The following is a 26758-nucleotide window of genomic DNA, read 5'->3' as shown; positions in this document are numbered from 1 at the left end:
AATGCCCTTTCAGATTTCGAGACAAGCACAGGGTATTCCCTTGTTCCTTGCAAGTCAGCACTCCTGCACATTGTTTTCTTTGCTCTTTTCCCCTGACACTGCAGCAAAGCTCTGAGAGATTTGGGTCTTATCTCTTCTGGGGCAACATCGGCAGATTTACTGCCTGAAGTTCCAGGTAGGGCCAGATCTTGCTTGTCGTTGCAAAGTCCTGGGCTCAGAGAAGGTCCTGAGGGTGTTACTGAGGACTTCTCCTGCTGGGAGAACGGTTTTTGCCTGCTTTGGTCATTATCCAGGAGAGGAAAGAGCAAGAGGAAAGAGGAAATACAAGGAGATATTTATGAGGGCAAGAAATGACGAAAGGGAAGTGGTGTGAGGGTCACAGGCTCAAAACAGATTGATAAGGAGCTGGGGAGAGCCCCTGAGCAGAGCCCCCCAGCAGCTCCCAAGGCGCTGAGGGGGTGATGCTGCCAAGCAGGGCTCTGTCTGGGCATCTGCAGGGACCAGAGGGTGCAGAACAGCTCCACAGTGGCTCCACGGTGTGAACCAGTGCAGGAGCCCAGCCTGCAAAGCGCGTCATTCCATCTGTACGTCTGTAAAGCATTTCCCCCTAGAGAGAATCATGTTTTATCAGGTCATTTCAGGGATGCATTTATAGCTCAGCCTTGTAACCATTGAACTGGAGGGTGAATTTGGAGAAGAGTGGACAGCCAGGGAGGCAGTGAATTTATTATAGCACTTGCCAGCAAAGGAACTGGCATCACTGGTCCGGACTGACTGTCCTCACCACAGTGCGAGGCTCCTGTTTGCACCCTTCTCCCTTGCAAACCAAGCCCCGCTGGACATCTTGGGTGGGAGACCTTTGGCTACAGGCTGCTGTGTTGCAGCTCCCTTCTGCACTAACAACCCTCGGGTCCTTTGTAGTCAGAGCCAAGTGCCTTTTGCAACCACTGGTTTGTTTGGGTTTGGTCACTGGAGCTCCTTAGTTTCTGTGCGTGACAAGACACAAAGTGAGAGAAATACCCTTTAATGTTCTCCCCTGGGAAGCAGCACCAGGACTTTCTATTCCTCTGTCTCCTTACCCCCCCACCAAAGAAACAAACCAGGTTTTCATCAGGATGAAAACTGCAAAATCCCTTGCAGGTGCGCAACAGGTCTTAGATGCCTTGTGCAGACCCAGAGAGGATGCCCCCCCCACACCCGAAAGGGATGGCAGAGCTCAGCCGTGCTGGGTGGTCACTCAGAGGGTGCAGCTCCTGGTGGGGATGCTTCTGGGCATCAGGACACACAGCCCAGGGCATCGCAGCCCTGGATGGGCGCAGACTCTGCGGGAGCCCACCAGGAAGCTCCAGCCTGGAGTCATCCCTGTCCCTATATGCTGAGCAATCCAAACTGCACCTCCTGCCCCACAGGAGCCACAGCCTCTGAATCGGAGACCTCTGAGGGACCCGTGGCTCCATCCCCCGCTCTGTGCGCTGTCTAATTTCATGTGGAATTTTACCTCCTTTCTCGCCTGCCCGCAGCGTTATCTGATTGACTGAGGTTATTGTGCAAACCTGTTCCCTTAACAGCTGCAGAGGAAGGCAGAACAAAACGGCGAGGGTTTTGTGCTCCTACCTCCAGCATGTGGGTGGTCCTGCAGGAGGTCACAGGGGGACTTCAGGGACCCACTGTTCTTTCCATCCACCCCTCTCTGCCCAAGGCAGCTCCAGATGAGTTTTCAATTAGTTCTGACCTTCATTTCTGAGAGAGATTATTGCAAACTGCAGCAAAGACAGCTGAATGTAATAAACATTTGTGCAGATGAATAAAGGCTGGACCATTCCCTCCATCACACAAACTGCTGTGACCTCCCTCCCTTGTCAAACTTGTCAGCACGTGTCCGGCCGTGGGGAAGGAGCCGGTGTTCTCCAAGTCACTCCTTGCCCATTAACTGCCTGGCTGTCACTGTCTCACAGCTTTTGGGACAGCAAACATCCCACAGAAGAACAGAAGGAGATGGCTGGGCTTTGTCCCCTCTAATGCCCAAAGGGTGTATTCCGAGCCACCACCCTCAGATCTAGAAGTTCATTTAAGCTCAGCCCAAAGTCCTCACTTAAGTTCCCATCACGGGTTTGAGGTGCATCTTTTATGGACGGCCCCGCTATCCTGCCCTGGCTTCTTTCTGGAGTCAGAGGGGGCTACACGCTGATGCCAAGTGACATCAGCCCGTCACTTTGCTGTGGAAACAGCCCTCTTGTACACTTCTGCATCTGCTGAAACCTGCCAAGACGTGGGCACGGCTCTTGCACTTGTGCCACGTGCCAGGGATCGAGGGCTTGGGATGATCCAAACGCCCATGTGGCTTGTCCTTCCCTGGGAGTAGGAGCTACTCCGGTGTGGCATTCAGTCCCCTCACTCAAGTTCCCTTCCCCCAGCCTGTCTGTCTTTCTGCAAGTCTCTTTGGGGGATAAAGTTTCCTAAAAGGGAGTCATTCCTGCTGAACTCAGAGCTGCAGAATGGTCGGAAGGATGTTATCTGGAGAAAGACCTGCTGGTTTGGTCACCCTGGCTTTAAATGGGGTCACTGTCCCCGGCAAGTCACTGAGCTGTGACTGGAGAAGAAATGTAACCACAGCCCACAGATCAAACGGCTCCATGCAATTAATTTCAATTATATTTCAGGGAAGTGTCAGCCTGCTGGCTAATGTCAGTCTAGAGGCACAAATGACAAATCAGACTAGACTTTCCCCCTCATTAATTTACTTGAGAAACAAGGACGGGAGATGAATGAGTGGAAGATTCCAGGTTTTCCTAGAGGACTTGGTGCCAGACGGAGCCTGCTAGACATGTGAAAGACCCTCAGTCTCCTGGGCCCTGTCCAGAAGCCGCACACACCAGACACGGTGCCAGGCTCGGTGTCTGTGGCTTTGGCCGGGCTCGTGGGCTTCAACCACCACCCAGGGCTCCTTCTCCTCCCAGCGCAGCCCAGGCTGTGGGAACTAATCCAGGACCTGAAACAGGCATCCGCTGGGAATGAGAGCGATCGGGCCGGAGGGACGTGGAATCGGGAACAGCTCCATTTGCTTAGCGAGAGATGCTGGGACCACTGGGACCTGACAGGGGATGCTGCCTCACGGGAAGCCTGGGACATGGGACACGTGCCATGAAATCTGTTCTGGGAAGGAGAGGCAGGTCCTTGCCAGGCATGAGATGTGCAGGACTGCACCGGACAGGGTGGCCGTGGAAAGCTCCTTGCTTCGGGGATCGCTGGTGCTGGAAGGGTTATACCCGGACCCCCAGCCTGACTGAAGCGGTGTAGGAAGAGGGTGACCACCGTGGTCAGCCAGCTGCGTCTCGCCACAAGGCAGGACAAGGGACGGGATGGTTGTGGCCAAGGCTTCAGCCTAGAGCGGGGGTGGCTGGGGGCCCTCAAAATAGCAGGCAGAGACTCGTTTTATCTCAGGGAAATGTTTTTAGTGGCAGAAGTTAGAGGCAAATATATCAGGCTGGGTCCAGGAGCCCAAAAGAGGAGAAGACCCTGCCCTCCACGTGGCCAAGTCCAGGGCCTGTTGTGCTGTTGTACGGGCATGATGGCCAACCCTTGGGCACAGGCGTAACAGAAATAAGCAGGGCAGACACTAACTTCAGAGGGGGAACTTCAAGAATGGACATCTCAGCCCCAGGATGCAGTTTTGTGGAATAATATATTTAGTCCAGATAAGTTTATCTGTCCCCACTGAGGGGATGGGTCAGGGTGTCCAGTAGTAGAAGTGTCAATGTTTGCGGTGGTCCCCTGCAGACCACCTCCCTGTTCCCTTCCCCTGCTGGTGGGTCCGGGGGGGAACCTGTCCCCGACATCTCTTGTTTGTGCAGAAGCTGTAGTGAGAGGAGGGAGACACCTGTAAATAATCCCATTTCTGGGAAGGTGAGGAAGCATGGAATGAGGTGGTGGATCTCGTCTCTTTTCTGCTCTGTGGATTCAGACAGAACCTGCTGGATCAGCTTGTTGCTCCTGCAGGGCAGGGAAGGCAGCTCCTCGTGGTGAATCTGATGGAGAGGGATCGCCCACCTGTTGCCTGTTTCTGGCTCTCGATCAGGCTACTTCTAATATTTAGGAGCCTAACTGGGAATGTGAGATCTAACGCTGGGGAACGAGGCCTGGCCCCACCACCTCAATGTGCTCCAGATGGAGATGCTGGAGAACTTCAAGATCTCGGGGGATGAGGCAGAATGGGGGGTCAGGTTGGGACACTGGATGACCAGAGGAGATGCCATTGGGAGTGGGCACTCAGGACCTGACCGCGCGTATGCTGGACATGTTGTGAACGTGTCTCCTTCCCTGCTTCCTCCCTGCAGACCAGCGGATCGGGACGTGCTTCTCTGCTCTGATCGGGGGCCGCTGTGCCGGGGACCTTCCCGGCCAGTACACCAAGATGCAGTGCTGCTGTGACTCGGGGCGTTGCTGGGCCATCGGCCAGACTCCAGAGATGTGCCCGGTCCGGGGGTCTGGTAAGTGTGACACAAGCGACCCCTTCCTGCTGCTCGGTCAGCTCACGGCTCTGGTGGCCCTGGTGGTACCCCAGGCTTGGCGTGGAGAATCATCAACGTAACACCCAGGGCAAGGTCGCACGGGGATGCTGGCTCTCCTGCCTGGGTCTCATTTGAAGCCGAGCTAGATGAGCCCAGCCAAGGCAGGAATCCATCCTTTTCCTCCCACCCCTTCAGCTCCCTTTGGCTCCCACCATAATCGAACCTTGGGGCCAAACGAGGGCGAGCGCGGGCAGCAGGAGGCCCTGGGGAGGATACATCCCTCTGCCGCTCCTCTCCCAGCGCCAGCTCTGAGCAGGGCAGAGCTCTGCGGTGTTGGGCACCCCCTGCGCCCTGTCCTTTCCTGCCCAAAGGGAGCCCACGCTGCCAGCTGCCCCACGCACCCTGAGAGGCCGTTGCCCAACCCCTGGCAAGTTGGGTCTCATCATCTGCTCCAGGGATAGGTGTCAACCAGATGGGTGTCACCCATCTGCCCTGTTCCCCTCAGCACCCACCCTCCGCGCCCCCAGCCGGCCCGTCTCCATCCCTCTGCTCCCCACACGCTGGCAGAGGCAGGAGGGGGATTCAGGCCCTCTTGGAAAAGCACTAAGGCAGCTGTTTTGTTTCAGATGAGTACCGCAGGCTTTGCATCGAAGGACTCCCAGTCGTGCCAGGGTTCCCTGGGAGCTTTCCAGGAATTCCTGGATTCGGGCCCAATGGTGTTGGGCCAGGACTCAACGGGCCCGGAGGCATCGGACCAAATGGGGCAAATGGACAAGGCGGGATCCCAGGTCTGCCTGGAATGGGCCCAGGAAGTTCAAGCATTGGTAATTAACGTTATTTTCTTACTGTGCCGACCCAAACTGGCTGCCTGTCTCAGAATACAGGCAGCGTGTCTGCCTGCTCCTCTGAGCCGTGCGGAGCGCCCGCGCTCTTAAACAGCGACAGGGTTTATTTTGACACGGGGGGAGTGGTGGGATGTGACACTAATGCTGTGCGGGACGCTGAGCCCAGAAGCAGATCAAACAGCGTCTGCTGGCAGAGCAAGGGAGCTGAGGCAGGCTCCAGTGCAGAATATCTTTCTAATTACCAAACAGAAATGAAACTTTCACATCACCGCCTCACGCTCTGCCTCCCCAAAACAAAACTGGTTTTCCCACCACTTTGGACACCCCTCTCATGTGCATCCCTGTACAGCTCCTTGCTCAGGGCTGCAGCCTGTGCAGATGCACGGGATGTCAATAAATATTGATTCCCGTCTTGTTCCAAGAGGCTGTGCCACCTTGTGTGCGTCAGTGGGGCAGGTTCCTGGCCCTGGAGAACATGTGATGGTGGTAGGGCAGGGACATGCCAGGTGCCGCAGCACCCTGCAGAGATTTCTGAGGCAGCTGGGTTTGTGTCCGCAGCCCCACAGTTCAGATGAGTTGTTCAGGGCCCAGGAGCATCACTGATCTGTCACAGTGTCACCCTGCCTCCTGGGGCGATCAGGGGAGCTGTAATCCCCTACCTGATGCTGCCTCTGTGCTTTCCAGGAACCGCCACCTTGAATCAGACCATTGACATCTGCAAGCATTTCACCAACCTCTGCCTGAACGGACGCTGCATTCCCACCCCATCCAGCTACCGCTGCGAGTGCAACATGGGGTACAAGCAGGATGTGCGCGGAGAGTGCATCGGTGAGTAGGCTCAGCTCCATCTGTGCCCCCTGCCTGCTCCTCACAGCACCTCGAGCCACTGCCCCAGCAGCCCCCATCCCGGTCGAGCTCCCCACGAGAGGCTGGAGGTAGAGGGCTCATGTCAGGCAGTGAGGCAGCGTGATGGGAAGGGTACGTCTGCCCTGCAAGGAACACCCAGGGTGACAGCTCTCCTCTGGCAGCCACAACATTGCCATCGGTGTAGCTGTCCCAGCCCTGGGGCGGTGTGACACCGTGGGCAGTTCACACCGCGGGAAGCCCCGTGTAAGCAGCCCCTGGGGAGCACCAGCGACCAGGGAGCAGCAGGAAGGGCAGCGCACTCTGCCAGTTATCGGGCTGCTGCCTGCTCTGCTCACCCCGCAGGCTTGGGCTGCAGCCCTGGAGGTCACCCCAGCCAGCTGGTGGCTGTGCAAGACTGCTCAGAAGCTTGAGGTCTGCAAGGAACTAGAAGGATGGCATCTTTCAAAAGAATTACCATTTTATCAGTAGGTGGGCTATTTTTTCTGAAAACCGTAAGGAGACTCTGTCCTGCTGAAAGAAAACGGTGTCCACCCACCGCACTTGCAAAGAACAGCCTTCCTGTGCTGATGTCTCCACCCAAGCAGACCTCCCAAGGCCTGAAATAACTGTCCAGACCTTAGGTTGTATGGACATCCAGCACCTGGAAGTCCCCCTAGCACCTGAAGGCGGTGGTGGATGTCCTAGCTGGAAGTGTGCCCAGCTAGAAGAACCCTTCAAACAAGTAGCTGTGTTATAAGAGGCGCTCAACAGGCAGCACGCTGGGAATGTGAGTGAGGGATTGATGCCTGGTATCGTGTGCTGTCCCAGGCTGAGTGACAGCCCTGCCTTAAGGCGGTGCGAGGAGGAGGTGAGCCTGAGCTGAACCTTGAGCTGACTGACACAAGTAATTCATTAGATGAAGGAAACTGGGACCTTGTCTCTGCACCAGGGGAAGGAAGCACCTTCCTCTGAAGTGCCCCTATGTAAGATACACGATGCTCTGGGTTTGGAGAGAGAAGAGCCAGAAAAACCAATCAACAAACCCCAGAAAAAGCCAACCATGCAACCTTGATCCAGTCCCCCATGTGCCTTAGAACCAGTGCCACCAGAAAAGCACGTAAAATATTAGTAATTTGAGATTCTTTATTGAGGGGTACCAAAGCACCCAGTTGCCACCCAGTCAATATCTCTAGAGGAGGCTGCTGCCCACCAGGAGCTCACACCTGCAGCATCCCTGAGAGGCCACCAAGACCGGTGAACCCTCCAGGTCATCATCCACTCCTACTGTTCCATATAGGGTCTAATGACACTGTAACAAGGTAACTTAGAACCACCAGAAGAGACTGTATGTCACTGAGAGCAATGTTAAAAGAGTCTGGAGCACACCTCTGTCCTCCCAGAGGAACTGAACAGGCAAATACCTGCCTGGTGCCATGCTCAAGGTTTTGGCTTCTATGATCGTGGATCTACCTTTGAGAAGCCAGGTCTGTCAGGAGCTGATGGAATTCACCTGAGTGACAGAGAAGAGCCAGGGGCTGCTGATGTGTTAGGAACCAACAGGGGAACACCTGTGAAATGCCTGAAAGGAGTTAGGGCATGTTCCTCTGAAAAGGCGAGAGGGTGGGTAGCCCAGCTGAAGTGCCTTCTGCCAGTGCACGCTGCACGGGTAACAACAGGAGGAGCTGGAAGCTGCTGTGCAGCTAGAAAGCTATGCTGAAATGTGGTGGGACTAATGACCACAGGAGTGTGGCAGCTGATGGCTGTAAACGGTTCAGAGGGGAAGATACGCTGGAGCACGTGGAAGATGGAGGAGGTTAGAGGCAGCCAGCGTGGCTTCACCGAGGGTGGATTGTGCCTGACTAATCCAGGGGCCTTTGATGATAGTGACCGCCAAGAGCTATGGGTGTCATCTATGTGGACTTCTGTAAGGCCTTTGAAATGGTTCCCCACAACATTTTTACCTATAAATTGGAGTGACATGGGTTTGGTAGGTGGGCTGTTGGATGGATAAGGTATTGGCTAGAGGACTGTGTCCAGAGAGTTCCAGTCAACGGCTCAGTGTCCGGTAACAAGCGGTGTCCCTCAAGGGTCCATACTGGGACCGGTACCGTTTGATATCTTCACCAATGACGTACGTAGCAGTGTTAAGCACACCCTCAGCAAGTCCGTGGGTGACACCATGAAGGGTGCAGTTGATTCACTTGAGGGGGGAGGTGCCACCCAGAGGGACCTTGCTGGCCGTGTTCTCGGGATGCTGACCTCTGCAGCTGAAGGGACAGGCTCAGCAGCTCGCAGGAGGCAGCCTTGGTTGTGTGTCCTGGTAGCTCGCTGTGTATAGTGACAACTCATGGTTTAGGCTTTTCTTCTTGCAGATGTGGACGAGTGCTCCAGCAGCCCCTGCGTGCACGGCGACTGCGTGAACACACCTGGCTCCTACCACTGCAAGTGCCACGAAGGCTTCCAGAGCACCCCCACAAAGCAGGCTTGCATCGGTAAGTGCTTTCTGTCTCTGCTTTTGGGAGGACGCAGCCTGCTGCAGGAGTGCCAGCAGGGTTAGCAGGGACCCAGGTACCAACGGTTGTACAGGGGGAACAGTGTGAGGCATCGCCAGGAGCAGCCACCCTCCCAGCCAGCTGCGACAGGACTTCGGAACAGCGTGTCGAGCTGCTGGCAGTGTCCTGAGAACTGTCTAGGAGTTCCCTCTACTTCTGTCTACCCTAAAATTGGCTAGTGGCAATCAAGGAAATTACAGAGTCCTCTTCAAGAGCAGAGCTCTATTTAAAGGTGACGAGAGTTTGTTCTGACAGAAGACAGGATTTTGCGGGATGTTTGTGCCAGTGTAGTGATTTCTGGCAGAGCTGCTCTGTCAGTGTCCCGCAGCAAGACGGTGCTCTAGGTGAGGGACCGCTAGGAAAGACGGCTGGGAGGGCAATGTCCCTGTGAACAAGACACAAAGAACATTTCTCTGTCAGTGCCTGACCTTTGCTGTTGTTTTTTTTTTTTATTATTATTATTTTCCTGTCTGGTGGCTTCTGATGAAGGGGTTTCCAAAGGACCCTCCTATTGCCTGACAACGTAAAAGGCTTTTCTAATTTCCAAACTAAATCTTTTAAGCAGAATTCTTCTTGTGGTTCTCTTTCTGGCTGTGAAAATTGGCTCACTGCTGTCTCCAGGGGAGGTTTAGGCTGGATATTAGGAAAAATTTCCTCACCAAAAGTATTGTCAAGCACTTGAACAGGCTGCCCAGGGAGGTGGTTGAGTCACCACCCCTGGAGGCATTTAAAAGATGTGTAGATGTGGTGCTTGGGGACACGGTTTAGTGGTGGCCTTGGCAGTGCTGGGTTTATGGTTGGACTTGATGATCTTAAAGGTCTTTTCTAAACCTAAATGATTCTATGGTTCTATAATTTTTTTACATGTTAGGAAACTGCAACTTGTAACCTCCCTGTCATCTCCCTTCTAGACTAAACAAATGCAAGTCTCTCAGCCTCCTCTCCTTGATAATGACTCAAAGCTTCTCATTGTCCTTGGTTTTATCTTCTCAGCTTCCTCCATTTTGCCTTTATCTTTTCGAATGTGTGGTGCCAAAATCGAGTGTCATTCTTCAGCTGTGACCTCTCTAGCTGCCAGGACAAAAAACTGTCCCATGGGGCTTACACACAACTTTTGTGTTGACGTAGCCTCAGGGCAGGTTTCCTTCTGTGATTCTGACCTTTTTCAGCCAGGCTGCTCTCAAGATAACTTCTCCACGTTAGGAGAAGTCTACAAAGTGTCCGGATCATCCGTTGCTGCTGGGACCAGGCTATTGGTTTTCTGTAATTTGCCCATAAAAGAGCTCACACTGTCTTCCCCAGCTCTCGACAAAGGGTCAGGAACAGCCCCCTGCATGAGACAGTCTCTTCCTTTCACCTTCACCCAGCAGCATTCAGTTGTCTCCCAGAGCACATGGGCATCGTCCTCTTGATGTGCTGCACAGCACCTCCCCTGCTGCCGTACCTCAGTCACGTCGTACCCCAGCTTCTGCCCTGGAATTCCTTTTGCTGAGGAACGGGGAGCACATCTCTGTGGCAGGCCTGACTCCTTGGCTCTTGGTCCGAGGGCTTTTGCTGTCTGCCATGGACTTGAACAGCCTGAGGATAATTGCAGTTGCAAAGTGCTCCCTGGGGCAGGAGGTTGACAAAGACAACATGGAGGGTCTGAGATCCCACACCTTGTAAATGTCACGCCTCTTCCAGAAAGCTTTTTCCACATCTTTTCCATCTCCTGTAGTTGGTACAGAGGGGAACAGTGTGATCCTGGAGCAGGGCATGCTCTGAGTGTCTGAGAGCACTGACCTGGTTTTCTCATGCAGCATATTAAGCTGAAACTGCTTAAATTGCTTCCCACTCCACCTGCTGCTACTTTCTTGTGTTTATTTCCCTGCCAGATATTGATGAGTGCATCATGAATGGAGTGATGTGTAGGAACGGCCGCTGTGTCAACACTGATGGCAGCTTCCAGTGTATCTGCAACGCTGGCTTTGAAATCACCCCTGATGGCAAGAACTGTGTTGGTAAGGGATTCCCTGGTGTGCCTTGGGGAGGCTGGGGCTGAGCCGGGACAATGTCCTCCCTGGGGATTTGTGGTTGCTTTAATCTGTGCTAGACTCCCTTCGTTTCTAGGGCAGAGCGCATCTTAAAATGAGAGGACTGAAATAGGAAGGTGTTTTTATAAGGATGCTAGTGCTCCTGGAGTGCTCCTGTAGGTTTTTGGTCCCGAGCACGAGCAGAGCTGGGTCTGGAAGCAGGGTATTCTCCAGCAGCCAGTGCCTGAGCCCTCCTGCGAGCTGCACCAGCTGATGAGGGTATCAACAGCAGCAGGGATGCTCCAGGACAGCTCTCAAGAGGAGAAGCGGTGGGAGCTCTGCTTTGAGGATTAGCACCCCTGCCATATAAGAAGCAATTTGACCATAAGATACGAGACAAAAAGTTTTTGAGCACAGGGGAGTCTTGCTGCAGCCCTCGGGCTCAGCTCCTGTTTTCTGTTTGTCCTCCACAGATCACGATGAATGTGCCACGACCAACATGTGCCTCAACGGGATGTGTATCAATGAGGATGGCAGCTTCAAATGTATCTGCAAGCCTGGTTTTGTGCTGGCTCCCAACGGGCGGTACTGTGTCGGTGCGTGCGTCCCCAGACTTGGTCTCTGCCCTCATCCCAGCCTGCTGTCCATGTTCCTGGGGACTTGTGATGTGTCTGAGGCCAAGGGGAGCTGAGAAAAACCAAGGCTGCTGCCAGGCATCTCCTGCTCTGCCACCAGAAATACCCCCCTCAGCAGAATGGGCACAAGGGAAGATGTTCTTGCACCTCCGCTACTTCAGCACAAATTGGAGCTTAAATGCCCTTTCTGAAGGAGGTTAAGCAGGGCTGTGAAGCTCCGTATGGCCAATGTGAGCTGGCAGCAGTCATCTCCACAGCTTCCCCAGCCTCTACAGCACATTCCACTATGGCTTGTGTGCCACCTCCCAAAGCCAGGAAGGTTGGGACGTGAAGGCAGAGTGGCAGAAGGAGGAGGAGGGGGACACTGCATTTCCATGGTGTGCTGCTGTGACATGGGGTGGGTTCTGTGCGTCACTGCCCCACTAACAGAGCAGAGACCAGACCCTGCTACTTTGAGAAGGGGCTGGATCTCAGGAGACTGAAGAAGCCCAGATCCCTGTTCCTTCTCTTGAACCACCAGGGGCAGCCAGCAGAGCACACAGGGGCCTGATGCTCTAAACCACATCCCTGGCGCTCTCTTAGTCTCCAAGTCCCCCTGCAAGCTAGCCTGAAGCCCCTGCCCGTGTGCCCTTCTGCCTGTGGGTAGGTAACAGCCAGTTTGTGCTTCTTCTTTCAGACATCGACGAGTGCGAGACACCAGGAATCTGTATGAACGGCTGGTGCATTAACACAGAGGGCTCCTTCCGCTGCGAGTGCCTGGGGGGGCTGGCTATCGGGGTGGATGGGCGAGTCTGTGTGGACACCCACATGCGCAGCACCTGCTACGGAGGCATTAAAAAGGGCACGTGTGCTCGTCCCTTTCCCGGAGCAGTCACCAAGTCTGAGTGCTGCTGTGCTAACCCAGACCATGGCTTCGGAGAGCCCTGCCAGCCCTGTCCGGCTAAAAACTCTGGTGAGCTCCTCTTCCATCCGAGTTGGCAAAAAACCTCAGGAAGGTGCTCAGAGACATCCTGGGTCCCTGACAGGTTCCTGAGGTGGCCTGGGAAGCTTGGCGGTGACATGGGAAAGCCATAAGCAGGGGGAAAGGCATGCCATGCAGTCAGCAAATTTCGGTTGGATCCACAAATCTGATGCTGATCTCATTACAGGGATTCTCACAGTGCTGGACTACTAACTGCGAGTATCAGCTCTAAAATACATGTTGCATAAATATAAACAGACACTTCTTGGAAGCCTGCAGATGACATTCTAACAGACAGACAATAAATCCAGCATTACCCAGTATTAATGTCACCGTGCATGAACTGTTTAGAAAAGCTAATGGCTCTGTTGTGCTTTTTACACAGCTGAATTCCAGGCACTCTGCAGCAGTGGCATTGGAATAACAGCTGATGGCAGAGGTACGTGCATCCCGTGGACCAGATTCCAGACAGGCACATCTAATGTCACTCTCAGCTCTTTCAGCTGCTTTTGCTGGAGCGTGCGTGCATCCGTGTGACTGTAGGAGCGTGTGCCGTGAGAGACTTGGCGCTGCGGAGGGTGTGCTGGAGCGCCAGCACATCACGCCCGTGGATGTGAGAGCTGTTTGTGAGCAAGCAGAGGGCAGCGCGGGTGGGTGGAAGTGCACGCAGGAGCCTGTCTCTGTGCTAGTGAGTGTCTGTGGGTGGGATGGGAGCTTGGGCGCAGGGGGAGAAGGGCGCTGCGTGTCTCTTCTCCTCCCTAAAGCCCCACATTGAGCAAGCATCCCTGAGGGCTGTGCGTTGAACCTAGTGGTTGATTCCTGGCGCCCTGTGGGAGCTGCATTTCTGGGGATGCACACCCAGGGTTTGGCTTTACTCCCTGCTTTGATGGGAATGAAGAGCGTGACCAGTTGCGTCCTCTCGCTTGTTTCCTCCTCTGCCCTCCAGCTCCTCTGCTGCCGGAGAAGAGACTTCGGGGTCTCCCAGGGGAGGGAGGTGATGAGCGTGTGTTGGGGTGTGTTCCCAGGGGGCTGCGCTGAGGGAGGCAGCTGTGCCGGAGGTCAGGCAGGCGGCTGCGCTGCCAGCCCTGGGCAGCGCTCGGATCAGCAGGAAGAGCACAGAGCAGCCAGATAGCTCCGGCCTTTCAAAACTTTCCAAATGGGAACGAGCCAGAGGCAAAACCCTGGTGGCTTCTTGGGCTTCCTTCCAGGGCACGGTGTCTTGGCCGAAGGCAGTCTCAGGCTAATGATAAGATGCTTTCTAGCAAGAAGCTGAAGTTAGACATGCTCTGGTCAGCCCATCGCTGCCCGCAGCCAGGACTCTATGCACTCTGTGCTCTCCAGAGTTGCATTTCCCTGGGGATGTAACAACTCCAACTGCACGGAGACAAAGGCCAGCAGTGTCTGGGAAACCCTGGGCTGGGCTGCTTGCCACCTGGCACTATGGCACCGGGAGCACACTGCTGTACAAACACAAACCTGCCCTGTTGTGGGGGGAAGCTGGTTCTTGCCAGGGTAAAACCTCTTTGCCTGGGCACTTTACTCCAAAAAGGCAGTGAGATGATGCTGATGCAGAGGAAGAGGTGCTGCCCACCCAGCTGCCGCCCTTCTGGGTTACTCTCTGCATGCACAGTGTGCTTGGTGTTGTTGGCAGGGGCTGGCTCTCCCTGCCAGATGCCCTGCAGACCTGAGCCCAACCACCACGCGCTTGAGCAGCAGAGGCTGTGGTACCCACCACACCTTGCTGCAGAACTGTCCACAAACCTCTGAGCTTGGGGCAGATTTGTCCAAGGCACTCTGCAAGTCTTTGAAGCTGAGGTTTTGACACCCTGCAGGACTTGGCCCCTGTCCCTCACCCAAACATAACACTCCTCTCTATCCCTGCCCTACCACCACCACACGTTCTCCAGGGCCAGGAACCAGGCAGAGGCTACAGGTCCTCACTTCCCTCTTTCCAAGCTGCTTTCAGACGGTTCTTTATGTCAGCAATAGGGAAAGGAAATTTACTTTGGCCCCATCCAACCTGGCAGTTGTGTGGCCAAGGAGACTGTGCAAGCTCTCAGCCTGGGGGCCGTGGATGGGCTAGGAGATACAGGGATTTTGCCATGGGAAGAGCTTTGCTGTGACCATCTAGCCATGGCCTTGACCCTCTGCCAGCCCAGCTGCTTCTGCAGAGGGTACCCCAGCTGGCTGGGGACACCAAGGAGCAATGAAGAATCAGGGAGTGGAAGTTTTCTGTATTTGTGTTTACTGTGGTCCATCTGATTTTAATTTCTCTATGCAGACATCAATGAATGTGCCCTCAACCCAGACATCTGCCCCAACGGCATGTGCGAGAACCTGCGTGGGAGCTACCGCTGTATCTGCAACCTGGGCTACGAGTCCGATCCCACGGGCAAGAACTGCGTGGGTGAGTCCAGGGCAGCTCAGGCTCCATGGGGGGCACGGGGAGCTCAGTGCTGGTGGGGAGGGGGTGGCACGCATGCACCCTGTAAGGCTGGGAGCCAGATGCAGACCTCCAGCTGCAGAGGAGCCTGAGGTGGTAAGGCAGCTGATGCCCTCAAGCGCTGTCCTTATCGAGAGCTGCCTGGTCCATGTGGAAGAGCATGAGATGCTGTGTGAGAAACCACGCGTACGTGATTGAGCATATTCTCCACGTTGTATGGCTTTGGGGATGGTACTGACGTGATTGAGCATATTCTCCATGTTGTATCACTTTGAGGATGGTGCTGTGTTTCTGTGCCTCTTGGGCTGCCGGAGCTCTGTAGGGCAGAGCAGGAGGGTGGATGCTGGTGCCGGAGCTCAGCACCCCCATCTCTCTGCCCACAGACGTTGACGAATGCACCGTCAATCGTTTGCTATGTGACAACGGACTGTGCCGCAACACACCGGGCAGCTACACCTGCACCTGCCCCAAGGGCTTTGTCTTCAGGACGGAGACGGACACCTGTGAAGGTAACGTGAACCTGAAGGCAACAGAGAGCATCTTCACAAACTGTGAAGAGCTACGGCCTGAGGTCCTGCCTGAGAGGGAGCTCAAGGTCTAGCGTGTCCTTGGTTCCCTTTAGACCGCAGTGGTTTGAACTGGAGCAGGTCCAGGCTTTGGGTTTGTGGGTTTGTTTTTTTTTCCTAGGGGGAAATTTCACACTTCATTCAAAGTAGTGGACATCCAAACCCAGAACATCTGGGCTTTTCAGTGACTAAAAACCAAAACAATTTCCTCTAGGCCCCCAAAATTTTAGCTAAGAGCTAACCAAAATTGCAAGTTTTGGGCATTTGATTGAAAGCTTAGTTTGGACTGAGGGAAATTGTTTCCTGACCACAAATTCCTCAAACATTTGAGAACTAGCACTTTGCACGTGAATGTTTAGAGAAAAAAAAATCTGATTTTCTATAAAGAAGGTGGAAAATGGCAAATGCTACATAGCCTCACACCTGGTTCAGACGGGTACACCAAGGCCATATTCAGCACTGTGGCTGCTCCCATCCTAGCCAGGAGCAGCCCTGAGCAAGTGAGTCCATTGTTCCCCAGGAGCTGCAGCAACCACCCTCTGTCCATCCAGTCCCTCGGTCCTGGAGAAGCTCACTAATTTCATGGTGTCTGCCGTCAGTGCCCATCCCCTTGATGAAAAACATTTTTCTTCGTGTTCTTTTCTCTTCATCTCCAGTCTGCGGCCCAGAAAACTGGGTCCATGGCAGTGCTCACCACACTGACAGTCCCTTTCTTCCCACAGATATCAATGAATGCACCTCTAACCCTTGTGTGAACGGCGTCTGCAGGAACAATGCTGGCTCCTTTGCTTGCGAGTGCTCTCCAGGCAGCAAGCTGGACCCCAGTGGTACCATCTGTGTGGGTAAGGATGCGACCTTCTACAGTCAGCTCTGGGACAGCATCTAACATAAGCAGTGCCCGCCATCACCCCTTTGCTGTTCATCTGAAGCAAGTCCCGTATTTCTGGCTGAGGGATGGGTATCCTTTGACACACCTCTTTCCCATCTAGCGTTTCCTTGGTTGTTGGTAATGATTAACATCTCTTCTGCATCCAGGGAACCTGAAAAGCTGCGGTCTCGGGCTCAGTGCTCTAAGCGGTGTCTGGCAGACACGGAAATCCCCAGCTGCGCTGCAGCAAGACAAAGCACAGAGATGGGGTCCCAGGGGATCCTGCAGGGCATCGGGATGGTGGGTTCTCACTCACCAGATGCGTTTGTAGTGTGCTGACATTAAGGCACATCAAGATGAGGTAGATCCTTATCAGGGTGATGAGAAGGTACCCGCTTCCCACTCCTAGATGGTCAGGCCTTGTAAAAGCATCACAGGGGCAGCTGGGGAGAAAGGACTATTTTTGCTCAGAAGAGGAGCAAGCTGGGACTAGGAAAGGGGCAGGACACAGAACTGATGCAGTAACAATTGAATCAGAGAGGCTAGAAATGCGGCTGCACAGCAGTGGGACAGGGCTCTGGGGCCCCACACGGCTGGTGTCTGTGTTGCAAACTGCTTCCACAACCTAAAAGATGCCAGAGAGCAACAGTCACGCTGCTGCTCGGGGACAGTTTCTCCTAGCTGCTTCTTGTGGCAGCCTGGCGTCCCCAGGGCTGGGAACCTCTGTCGAGGAGCAGCTCTTCGCTCACGCCTCGCCTTTGCCCCTACAGACAGCATGAAAGGGACGTGCTGGCTGAACATCCAGGACGGGCGGTGCGAGGTGAACATCAACGGGGCCACGCTGAAGTCGGAGTGCTGTGCCACACTGGGGGCGGCGTGGGGCAGCCCCTGTGAGCGCTGCGAGATCGGTGAGGCTCTGTGTGGCACTGGGGTGGGGAGGGCAGGAGGCAGCCCCTTGCCTTGCTGACGTTCCTCTGTTTTCTCGCAGATACTGCCTGTCCCCGGGGATATGCTAGGATGAAGGGGGTCACGTGTGAAGGTAAAGTGCTGCAGGAAGCAGAAGGCTTTCTTTATTGGGAACATGGTCATTGTTTATTTGTTGCTATCCTGCATCTTTGAGTCTGATGGGGGCTCTGTGCTTTCTGGCCCTGAGCTGGGCTCTCTCCAGTACATCCATCTCTCTGTTGCACCAGGCACAGTCTACTCCAGCTATGGCCTCACCGGTGCTGAGCAGAGGGGATCATCTCCCTCGACCTGCTGGCAGCACTCCTAACGCAGCCCAGGATCCCATTAGCTTTCTTTGCAGCAAGAGCACATTGCTGTTCAACATCATGTTCAACTTGGTGTCTGCCTGGACCCCCAGGTCCTTTCCTGCCAGACTGCTTTCCAGCTGGGTGACCCCCAGCACGTATTGGTGCATGAGGTTGGTCCTCCCTAGATGCAGGACTTGGCACTTCTTGTTGAACTGAGGAAGTTCCTGGCAGCCCACTTCTCCAGCCTGCCAAGGTCCCACTGGATGGCAGCATGACCTTCTGGTGTATCAGCCACTCCTCCCTGTCTTGTATCCTCAGCAAACTCGCTGACGATACAATTTACCCCCTCATCCAGATAATTAATGAAGATGTTAAACAGAATCAGACCCACTATTGACCCCTGGGGTACACTGCTAGCTGCTGGCCTCCAGCTAGACTTTGTGGCACTGAGCACCATTCTCCGGGCCCAGCCATTCAGCCAATTTTCAGCCTACCTCACTGTCTGCTGCACCAGTGCACACACCAGCAGCTTGTCTACGAGAATCTTATGAGAGATGGTGCCAGACACCCTACTGAGGGCTAGGCAGACACTCTCTGCCGCTCTCCCCTCTCCTACCAGGCCAGTCATTTCATCACAGGATTTTACCAAGCCTATCAGTGATGACTTCCCGGTGGCCAACCCACGATGGCTGCTGCTGGTGGTTTTCTTGTCATTCACGTGCATGGAAATGGGTTTCCAGGTTTAGCTGTTCCATCCCAGGACCCGTGTTTGAGAGCCCTGGTGCCTCCCCATCAGTGCTGTGCCAGCTAAGGTTGCGTGCGACAGGATCCCCCTGCCTGCCTGGCTCTGACCAGGCTTTGTGATCACCCCTCTTGCAAAAGGGGGGGGGGGGGTAGTTTGGTGGGCAGCACTGGGCTCCATCTGCCTCTTCCAGGAGCCCCCCAGGGCCGTGCTGGGCTTGTCTGTGTGCCACTCTCATGCCGCTTTCTTGCTTTTGTGCCAACAGATGTGAATGAGTGTGAGGTCTTCCCTGGCGTTTGCCCGAATGGACGCTGTGTGAACACGGCTGGCTCCTTTCGGTGCGAGTGTCCGGAAGGGCTGACCCTTGATGGCACTGCTAGGACATGTGTGGGTAAGGACACCTCATCTCACCCCCGTCCCAGCCCCTGCTCAGCCCTTTCTGCAGAGGTCCAACACCCCCTACCCATCACGTGCAGCAGTCTTGGGAGCTGAGTGATGGGATGTCATACGTGGTCAGGGCTGCCAGACCTAGCAGCCTAGCCAAGGCAAGGCCACCACTTAATAAAAACATACCCTGATACCTGGGGCCAGCCAGCAATGCAATTGTTCTCCTTGGGGAGATGTCAAGGGTAGCCCGGTAGATAACCAAGGTGGTTAGTGCCATGGGCCAGCAGCCCTCAAACAACTCCTGACTGCTTTCTGGGCACACAGTGACAAACCTCTGCCCTTCATAGGGGCATCTGCACTACTAACCATGCTGTGGAGGGTGCATTCTCCGGCCTTTTGCCAGCAGTCACAGGCTGGCCATGTCCCATGCTATTAAATCTTTCCTAGCGTCCCAAAAACTTTGGCCCTATCCAAATGGGCCATGCCTGGCCATTTTTTGGAGGATACCCTCAGCCAAAGCCTTGCCAACTCTGTCACAGAAAATGATCTCTCTGGTTTTACTGGAGGTTAGGTGCTGCAAGCAAGGGCTCAGCTCTGCTCTCTCACCAGATGTGCGTGTGGAACAGTGCTACATGAAGTGGGATGAGGATGAGTGCACGGAGCCTTTGCCAGGCAAATACCGGATCGACATGTGCTGCTGCTCTGTGGGCTCAGCCTGGGGCATCGACTGTGAAGAATGTCCCAAGGTCGGCTCCAGCGAGTACAAGGCCATCTGCCCGAGGGGACCCGGCTTTGCCAACCGAGGAGATGTGCTTTCAGGAAGGCCCTTCTACAAAGGTGAGAAGAAAGAGGGGAGCTGCTGGTCATGGGCTGTGCTCAGCCTGTCTCTGCTACAGCCCCAGGAACCTGCCCTGGGACTCTAGGTTCACCGCAGACATCCCCTCCCTGAAACACTGCTGTTCTGCCTTCATCTGCAGATGTGAATGAATGTAAGGTCTTCTCTGGTCTGTGCACTCACGGGACCTGTCGAAACACCATTGGCAGCTTCAGGTGTATCTGTGGCAACGGCTTTGCTTTGGATGCTGAGGAAAGGAACTGCACAGGTAAGGGAAGAGTAGCCCCACCCCAGACCACTTTTGCCCATCTTGCTGCCTTGCGGGATGCTCAGCATGATGGTGGTACCCAGAAGAGTCATGGCACTTATCTTAGGGACATGGCGAGAAGCCAAGGGCAGGACCATGAGCTCCTCCTGCTCATGGGATGAAGGATCAATCCTGTACCGGAGAGAAAGCTTAACTGCTGCCTCTCCCTTCAGGAAGAGGAGTTCCTTGGTCTGCTGGGTCAGACTTGCCGGTCCTTGTTCACTGAACGTGGTGTGCAGTGCTGGCTGTAGTGGTGCCTGTAGCCTGTTCTGCCTCCGCTAGCTGGTCTTCATCCCCACAGACATCGACGAGTGCCGCATCTCACCAGACCTGTGTGGCCACGGCACCTGTGTCAACACGCCAGGCAGCTTCGAGTGCGAGTGCTTCGAAGGCTATGAGAGTGGCTTCATGATGATGAAGAACTGCATGGGTAAGGTCTTGTCGCCGGCGCAGGGCAGTGCCCTGACTCTTTTGCAACAGGGAAGAAAGCAGTTGATGCCAGATCTGACAAAGGGTTTCGTGCCATGCTGCTCTCTGGGCGTCTGGCCATCCGGCTACCTGTCTGTCTGTCTCTCTGTCTCCTGGTATCAAGCCAGATCTCTTCTTTGCCCTCTGGGGGAGCTGGGGGAGTTCCTGGGCTGCAGAGAGCCCTGGCAGCCTCCGCTCTCCACAGTAGTGAGTGTTCTACCTTGCTTTGCTTGCAAAGGCAGAGCTGGGCTAAGGGCAGCACGCACAGGGAGAAGGATGCTGTCGGTGTAGCTGAGCGCACCATTGATGTAACCCTGGGAGGACAGCAAAGCACAGGCAAAGGGACGTCAGGGGTTTGTGGGACACAGCACAGGCTGTCCAAGCTGGAGGATATAAAGGGAGAGGCTACGTCCCCAGCAAGGCTCAGCTTGAGCCCCAGACCCCTGCAGAGATGGAGGGCAAAGAGGCAGAGCTGTAGGCTCTGCCCTGCTGTGTGGATGCTCTCCCTTACATGGGCCAACAGCCCATCAGTGAGGGGCCCCATTCTGTCTCTGCTGGCAGTGCCCAGGGCTCTGTGCCGTGCAGAGCGAGGGCAGACCATGTAAAGGTTGCCAGGCTTGGGGCCAAAACGGGAGCCTTCCCTCAAGAGGGCTGATGGGCTCGTAGACTGGTGCTGCTCCAAGAGCTCATGGCGGGTGGTGGTGGGGGGGGAGGTCTGGCAGCCCGGGCCAGCATCAGTGAAGGCGAGTGCCAGGCCCTGGGAGCATCCTGGGTCTTCCTGCCATGGCACTCATGGGACATGGCTGGTCCTGCCCTGCCACCTCCTGGCCACCTCAGCTGTGGAGCCCACAGGGGAGCTGACGGGGGGGGGGTGGGGGGTGGGGGGTGGAGCCCATAGGGCCACCAAACAGCTTTTCTCAAGTTCTTTCCCATCCCTTTCCTGCCTGCTGCATCCAAAGGACATTTCCCTGCAACCTCACTGCAATGTTGCCTTCCCTTTTTTTTTTTTTTTTTTTTTTTTTAAAAAAAAAAGGCTAAGCCCTTGTATTTCCTTTTTCATCTTGTACAACATTCATTCTTCTTCCTTTTATACTCTCCCTTCCCTTGGACCTTCCCTTGCACCAAACCTTGGCCACTAACCTCTCCTCTTGTTTCAGCCACCAGGAGCTGGAGCTTGAGCCTGGCATTGCCACTGAGCTGGGACAGGATCCATGCCTGGTATTTTCATTCCTGCTACACAGGGAGATGGCAACCTTTACCCTGGGGGTTGGCTAGTACACGGTGGAGCTCTGCCAGGCCGGCAGCTTGAACTCAATGGCTGTGAGCTCCAGTTCTCATACACGCTTGGCTGTGTCTTTTGTGTGACGTCTCATCTCCTTCTCAGCCTTGTGTTACCCATCTATTATTTATTCTGCCACTGGTTATTTACATATCCACAGTCTAAACGCACACCCATCTCCAGACGTTATTAATATCACATGTTCAACCTTTATATTAAACCATCTATTTTCAAACACCATTGCAGAATGTTTCTCAGCTTGTAGATCTTTTTGTCTGGTGCCCTATCCATCCCACCACAGTTATCTTCCTAAATTTGTTCATCTCCCTGCCCTAAATGATGTATCACATCCCACATCAGTCATTTTAACCCAGTTATGTGTATCTTGGTCCCTTTTCTAGGTAATAGATGTTCCTTGCAAGTAGCTGTCTGTTATATCATCATTAGATCACTGCTGAGATTAGTAGACCTATTATTTCCACTCCTATATTAGGAGACGTATTAAGCTTTTATAGCACTGCTTGGCCTCCTGCTGTCATTGCACAGCCTACAGCCATGTGCCATTAAATCAAATGCAGGAGAACATGCAGATACACCTTGCTCAGCAAGAGGTTTGTCATTTGACAGCTTGTGTCTCTTCTAGCTCTGAACTTGCTGATTCATCCAACTGTTCTTGGGCTGCTTTCCCCTGAATCTTTTCTAAAATGACTCTCAACCTGGGCTCACTTACGTGTGGTATCTAATCAGCTGTTGCTGTTTCTGCCCTGTCCCTTTGGACCTGCGCAGTTCCATACCTGCTCCCACCGTTAATCAGGCTCCTGTCAAGTTCCTCAAACATTTGCACGGATCAAGTCCTTCATGCAGAGTTCTGGTAGACCATCTCTGCATTCTTCTACCCCACTCTGTGTCCAGTTATAAGGGCTCCTTTTCACCTGCCCATTTAATCATCCTTTATCCTCAGATAATTCTTTACAGCTACTCCCATCTGGCCAGTGCTTGTTTTTATTCTGTCAGATTCTCAGCTGTTTTCAATTTAATAATTCTTGTTTGTAGCTTAAAAAAATCCCATCAATGACCTCAGTACCTCAGTTCGTCTCCAGCAAGTCAGCCAGACTCTTGCTGTCCTCTAATTCCTGGCATACCATGTTCCTCTTCTCGTCTGTCTAGCCAGACTAACTTGTCTGACTGACCTGGTCTTAATATTCTGCTCTTTCTGCTTTGGCTTGGGCTTTCAAACCACTTCAATCTGTGGCACGATTCAACACCATTTATTTATTATTCATATTTTATTCTCTGCGTTCTTTAAAATATATCACTGCCCTGCCACTGGCACGGTTTTCTGTCTTTTCCATACAATTTGTAGCATGGGTTGCTGCAGATTACAGTCATCATCTTCCTCCTCCTCCTCCTCCTCTGTTTCTGAGATACTGGGGCTGTCACAGTCCCCACTGATGGCCTGCTAACTTCTTTCTGGGATGAGATTTCTGATATCTTTATACAAAGATGCTGTGTTTCATTGTTCTTTTTTTGTAAATGGTTTTATTTACCATTTAATAAATTCTTGCTATGACCTGTACGATTCCATCTGATCCTGTAGGTGACCAGGGACTGGGTCATTTCACCCCAAAGGATGCTGTGGCACTATGGCATTTCCCATGCTCAAGGATTAACTTCTTCCTGCCTGTGTTTGGCAAAAGAACGTGGCTCCAGCCTCGTGAGGCAGGAATTCTTGCCAGCCCCTGGCAGCAGACAACATCAGCACTGAACCCGTGTCCTGCAGTGCACTAGGAACAGTCTCCCACCGCGGAGAACCGGAGGATGGGTGCTGGGGGCTGTTTGATAGGTGCTGTCACCCCATTGCCAGGTGCATTCCAGTCCACTTGCTGTAGATCCGCTGAAAATCCCAGCAGAGTGTTCTCTGCAAGAGAGGTGAAAGATTCCATTCTTAACTGGAAGGCTGGAATCAGAAAAATAGACATATGAGGAGCAAATGGGCTCTTTAACAATACCCGACATCACTGCCGTTGTCTGCTGTCACCAAGGGGTTCTTGGGGGCTTTTTTTTAGCGCTCTCGGTTCATTTGTGTTACACTCAATGGCTTCGCATTCAGAACGCACGTTTCTCAAAGGACAGATGAATTCTCTGAGCAGGTCCAGGGAGTCCTCCCTGTTCTTGCTCTCCCACTGTCAGCACAAGACATTTTGAGTCAGTCCAAGGGGCGTGCAAGAACGTAAAATCTCTGGAATCTATTCTGGGACCCAAATAGAGAACCTCAGACTCCTGTTTTGAAAGTTAGAGGATCAGATTCATCCAGTGCCTGCCCTTCCAAAAAGCACGTGAAACACCACAAGTATCACAAGGACTGTTACACGTAGAGTATCACAGTAGATAATAAAGAGCTTTCTCCAGGGACTACAGGTAATGAATGGATAACAAGGCCTCCCAATTTTGATACTTGTGGTGCTTCATCTCCTCCTTCTGTTGGTTTTTGTTTCCAACCATCACCAGTGCACCATTCTAGTAATTTCCCTTGTGTGGGTTTTTTATTCTGGCATTTATAAACCCTTCTATCCTTTTTTTCTCCTTCTTCTTCTTCTTTTTCCTTCCTTCATTTTTAATGTCAGCAGCCTGGTTTCATCTTTGGCTGGATCACATTTCTCTCACAGCAGTTTAATCTATTTCAGGAATTTCTCCAGTAAATTCAATCCCTTTGTCCATATGTGAGTTTTTCAAAAATGTACAGACTATTTCCTAGCCCTGTGTGTGATACTGGAACTCCTCCGAAGGCTCTTACCAAGCAAGCATATTTGTTAGTCTTCTATGAAAGAAGCTACACGTTTTCTGAGGAATCTCCCTCTGCTGATGGGAGTTGTGAAAATGTGCTAGGACGGGTGGGATGTAAGCAAAGAACTATTCTTCTTCTAGTCCTTGCTGGCTGATCTGCACACAGCTAGTAACTTCTTTCCTCCTGATACTACACCTGACGTTCTGCTGAGGTCGAGGCAAGAGCTGTGATTTCCCAAAATGCGTACTTTAACCAGGACTCACCCAAGCCCTGGGTTTGCTGCCCAGTTAATTTTGTGGTGTCCCTCTGTTTTGAGACGTCTTGCTGGTGATGGGACTGTGGTGCATGGCACCAGCACCATCCCATTATCTGGAAATCCCAGCTGAAGGGGACAATTTCATGTCATTCTCTGCAGATATCAATGAGTGTGAGCGGGACCCGCTGCTGTGCCGAGGTGGGATCTGCATGAACACAGATGGCAGCTTTGAATGCATCTGTCCCCCTGGACACGAGCTGACTTCTGAAGGGAACACTTGCATAGGTGAGATGGTGGAAGCTATGTTATCACCAGAGCCTCTTCAAGGGTAACGATACCTTGGCAGGGTGGATGTGGCTTTGAGCAACCCGGTCTAGTGGAAGGTGTTCACGGCAGGGGGTTGGAACTAGATAGTCTTTAAGTTCCCTTCCAACCCAAACCATTCTGTGATTCTATAATTCTGTGATACGATACAGGTAGACTTGGATGTCATGCTGGGAACATGAATCTCTTCTTCCAGTCCCAGATGTGGATAGAACACATTCATCCAGCAGGGACCAAGGTTGCTACCAGGGTTTCATTGCAGTTATGATGTTTATTGTTCTGCCTGCTGTCACTGAGGGCTGACAGTGGGGCAATGACAAATTCAGTGTGGAGGCAGCTGTTGGGGGGGGGGGGTGTATCCAGGGACAGGTACCAAATGATGCTCAACGTGGTGTCAGCACGGCTGCCTGCTCAGACTGCTCTTCCCACTGCAGATATCAACGAATGTTCCCTTAGTGACAACCTGTGTCGCAACGGGCGCTGCGTCAACGTCATCGGCACCTACCAGTGCGCATGCGATTCAGGCTTCCAGGCCACACTGGACAGGCAGGGCTGTGTCGGTGAGTGCTCCCCTTGGCCAAACAGCTGTGCCAGGATCCCAGTGTGCATCCAGGACCCTCCTGGCCTCATACCTCTTATAGTGCTCAGTGGGGTGTCTGGGAGGCAAGGGGGTAACCTGCTGGTGGAGCTGGCACCACTGGTAAGGGGCTGTCGCCAGCTGTGAAACTCCTGTGAGCTGCAAGTTGTTGGCAAAGGCAAGAGGTGCTTTCTTCTGGCTGGGGGAGCTTTTTGTTTCCTCTTCAGCACCTCTCCCACCACTGGCACTGTGTCTGAGCAGCTCTGCTGCAAGGCATGTGTCCCAGCCCACCACCCAAGCAGCATGACCTCCCCCTTCTCCCCCAGACATCGACGAGTGCACCATAACCAATGGCGGCTGTGACACACACTGCTCCAACTCAGAGGGCAGCTACGAATGCAGCTGCAGCGAAGGCTACGCGTTGATGCCGGACAAGAGATCATGTGCAGGTGAGTGGTCAGCTTGGCTCTCGTAGGAGCTGCCCCAGGGACCTCTGCATCCATTGCCAGACAGCCATAGCGTTGGCTTCAGGGTGAGGGGGGCTGGTTTTTAAGTCACTTCCAGAGAGGTGATTTACCTGGACAGATGTTTTGGTTTTGCACTGCAGTGTCCAGCCACTCGTTACAGGCTCCAGAGTCCTGTAATGAGTCCTGTAACTATGAGACCTGGTGCAGAGACCTGGTGCAGAGCCCTTCCTGGGACTCCCCCCTGCTCCCACAATACCCTTCCCTTGGCTCTAATGTCTTTACTTTGGCAATGGTCTCCTCTCTCTAGATATCGATGAATGTGAGGATAATCCAGATATCTGCGACGGCGGGCAGTGCACTAACATCCCTGGGGAGTACCGCTGCCTCTGCTTTGACGGCTTCATGGCATCCCTGGACATGAAGACCTGTATTGGTGAGGACCAGGCTGTGCCCTGGGCACACCGCAAGGCTGCTGTGGGACCGAGGAAGGGGTACAGAGGGTTGCCCCAAGGTCACGTCAAGGTTCTTGTGGTGTTCCAAACAAATCCTTTTTCTCCTGCAGATGTGAATGAATGCGATCTCAACCCTAACATCTGCCTGCATGGCGAGTGTGAAAACACGAAAGGCTCCTTCATCTGTCACTGCCAGCTGGGCTACTTTGTCAAGAAGGGAACCACAGGCTGCACAGGTGGGAGCTCGCTAGACCTGGAACCAGGGGTGCTGGTGGGAGCCCTCCCAAACACCTCCTGCAGCTGCGCTGGGGGGAGCACCACCCCTGTACTGGGGGTGCTGCAGGCACCTCGGGATGTGGCTGTGTGCTGGGAGCCCTCCTGGGCGGGCAG

The 26758-nt window shown here is 53.6% G+C and overlaps 1 protein-coding gene across 1 annotated transcript in view; it reads left to right on the top strand.

Annotated features, from left to right (window-relative positions):
• FBN3 (fibrillin 3) overlaps positions 1-26758 on the top strand; it is a 109367-nt gene that overhangs the window by 59829 nt on the left and 22780 nt on the right. The window contains exons 9-30 of the mRNA XM_040593118.1: positions 4335-4487; positions 5135-5332; positions 6038-6181; positions 8572-8691; positions 10626-10751; positions 11237-11359; positions 12075-12350; positions 12745-12798; positions 14641-14766; positions 15186-15311; positions 16091-16210; positions 17007-17144; positions 17225-17275; positions 18497-18622; positions 19228-19455; positions 19596-19721; positions 20062-20190; positions 24708-24833; positions 25307-25432; positions 25776-25898; positions 26224-26349; positions 26479-26604. Coding sequence (XP_040449052.1) covers positions 4335-4487; positions 5135-5332; positions 6038-6181; positions 8572-8691; positions 10626-10751; positions 11237-11359; positions 12075-12350; positions 12745-12798; positions 14641-14766; positions 15186-15311; positions 16091-16210; positions 17007-17144; positions 17225-17275; positions 18497-18622; positions 19228-19455; positions 19596-19721; positions 20062-20190; positions 24708-24833; positions 25307-25432; positions 25776-25898; positions 26224-26349; positions 26479-26604 — 2991 coding nt within the window. The remainder of the gene's footprint in view (positions 1-4334; positions 4488-5134; positions 5333-6037; positions 6182-8571; positions 8692-10625; positions 10752-11236; positions 11360-12074; positions 12351-12744; positions 12799-14640; positions 14767-15185; positions 15312-16090; positions 16211-17006; positions 17145-17224; positions 17276-18496; positions 18623-19227; positions 19456-19595; positions 19722-20061; positions 20191-24707; positions 24834-25306; positions 25433-25775; positions 25899-26223; positions 26350-26478; positions 26605-26758) is intronic.

This window comes from Falco naumanni, chromosome 4 (assembly GCF_017639655.2).
Source record: "Falco naumanni isolate bFalNau1 chromosome 4, bFalNau1.pat, whole genome shotgun sequence".
Taxonomy (NCBI): Eukaryota; Metazoa; Chordata; class Aves; order Falconiformes; family Falconidae; genus Falco; species Falco naumanni.
The sequence above is the reverse complement of the archived record's forward strand: the minus strand, read 5'-3'. Positions and strand labels throughout refer to the sequence as shown.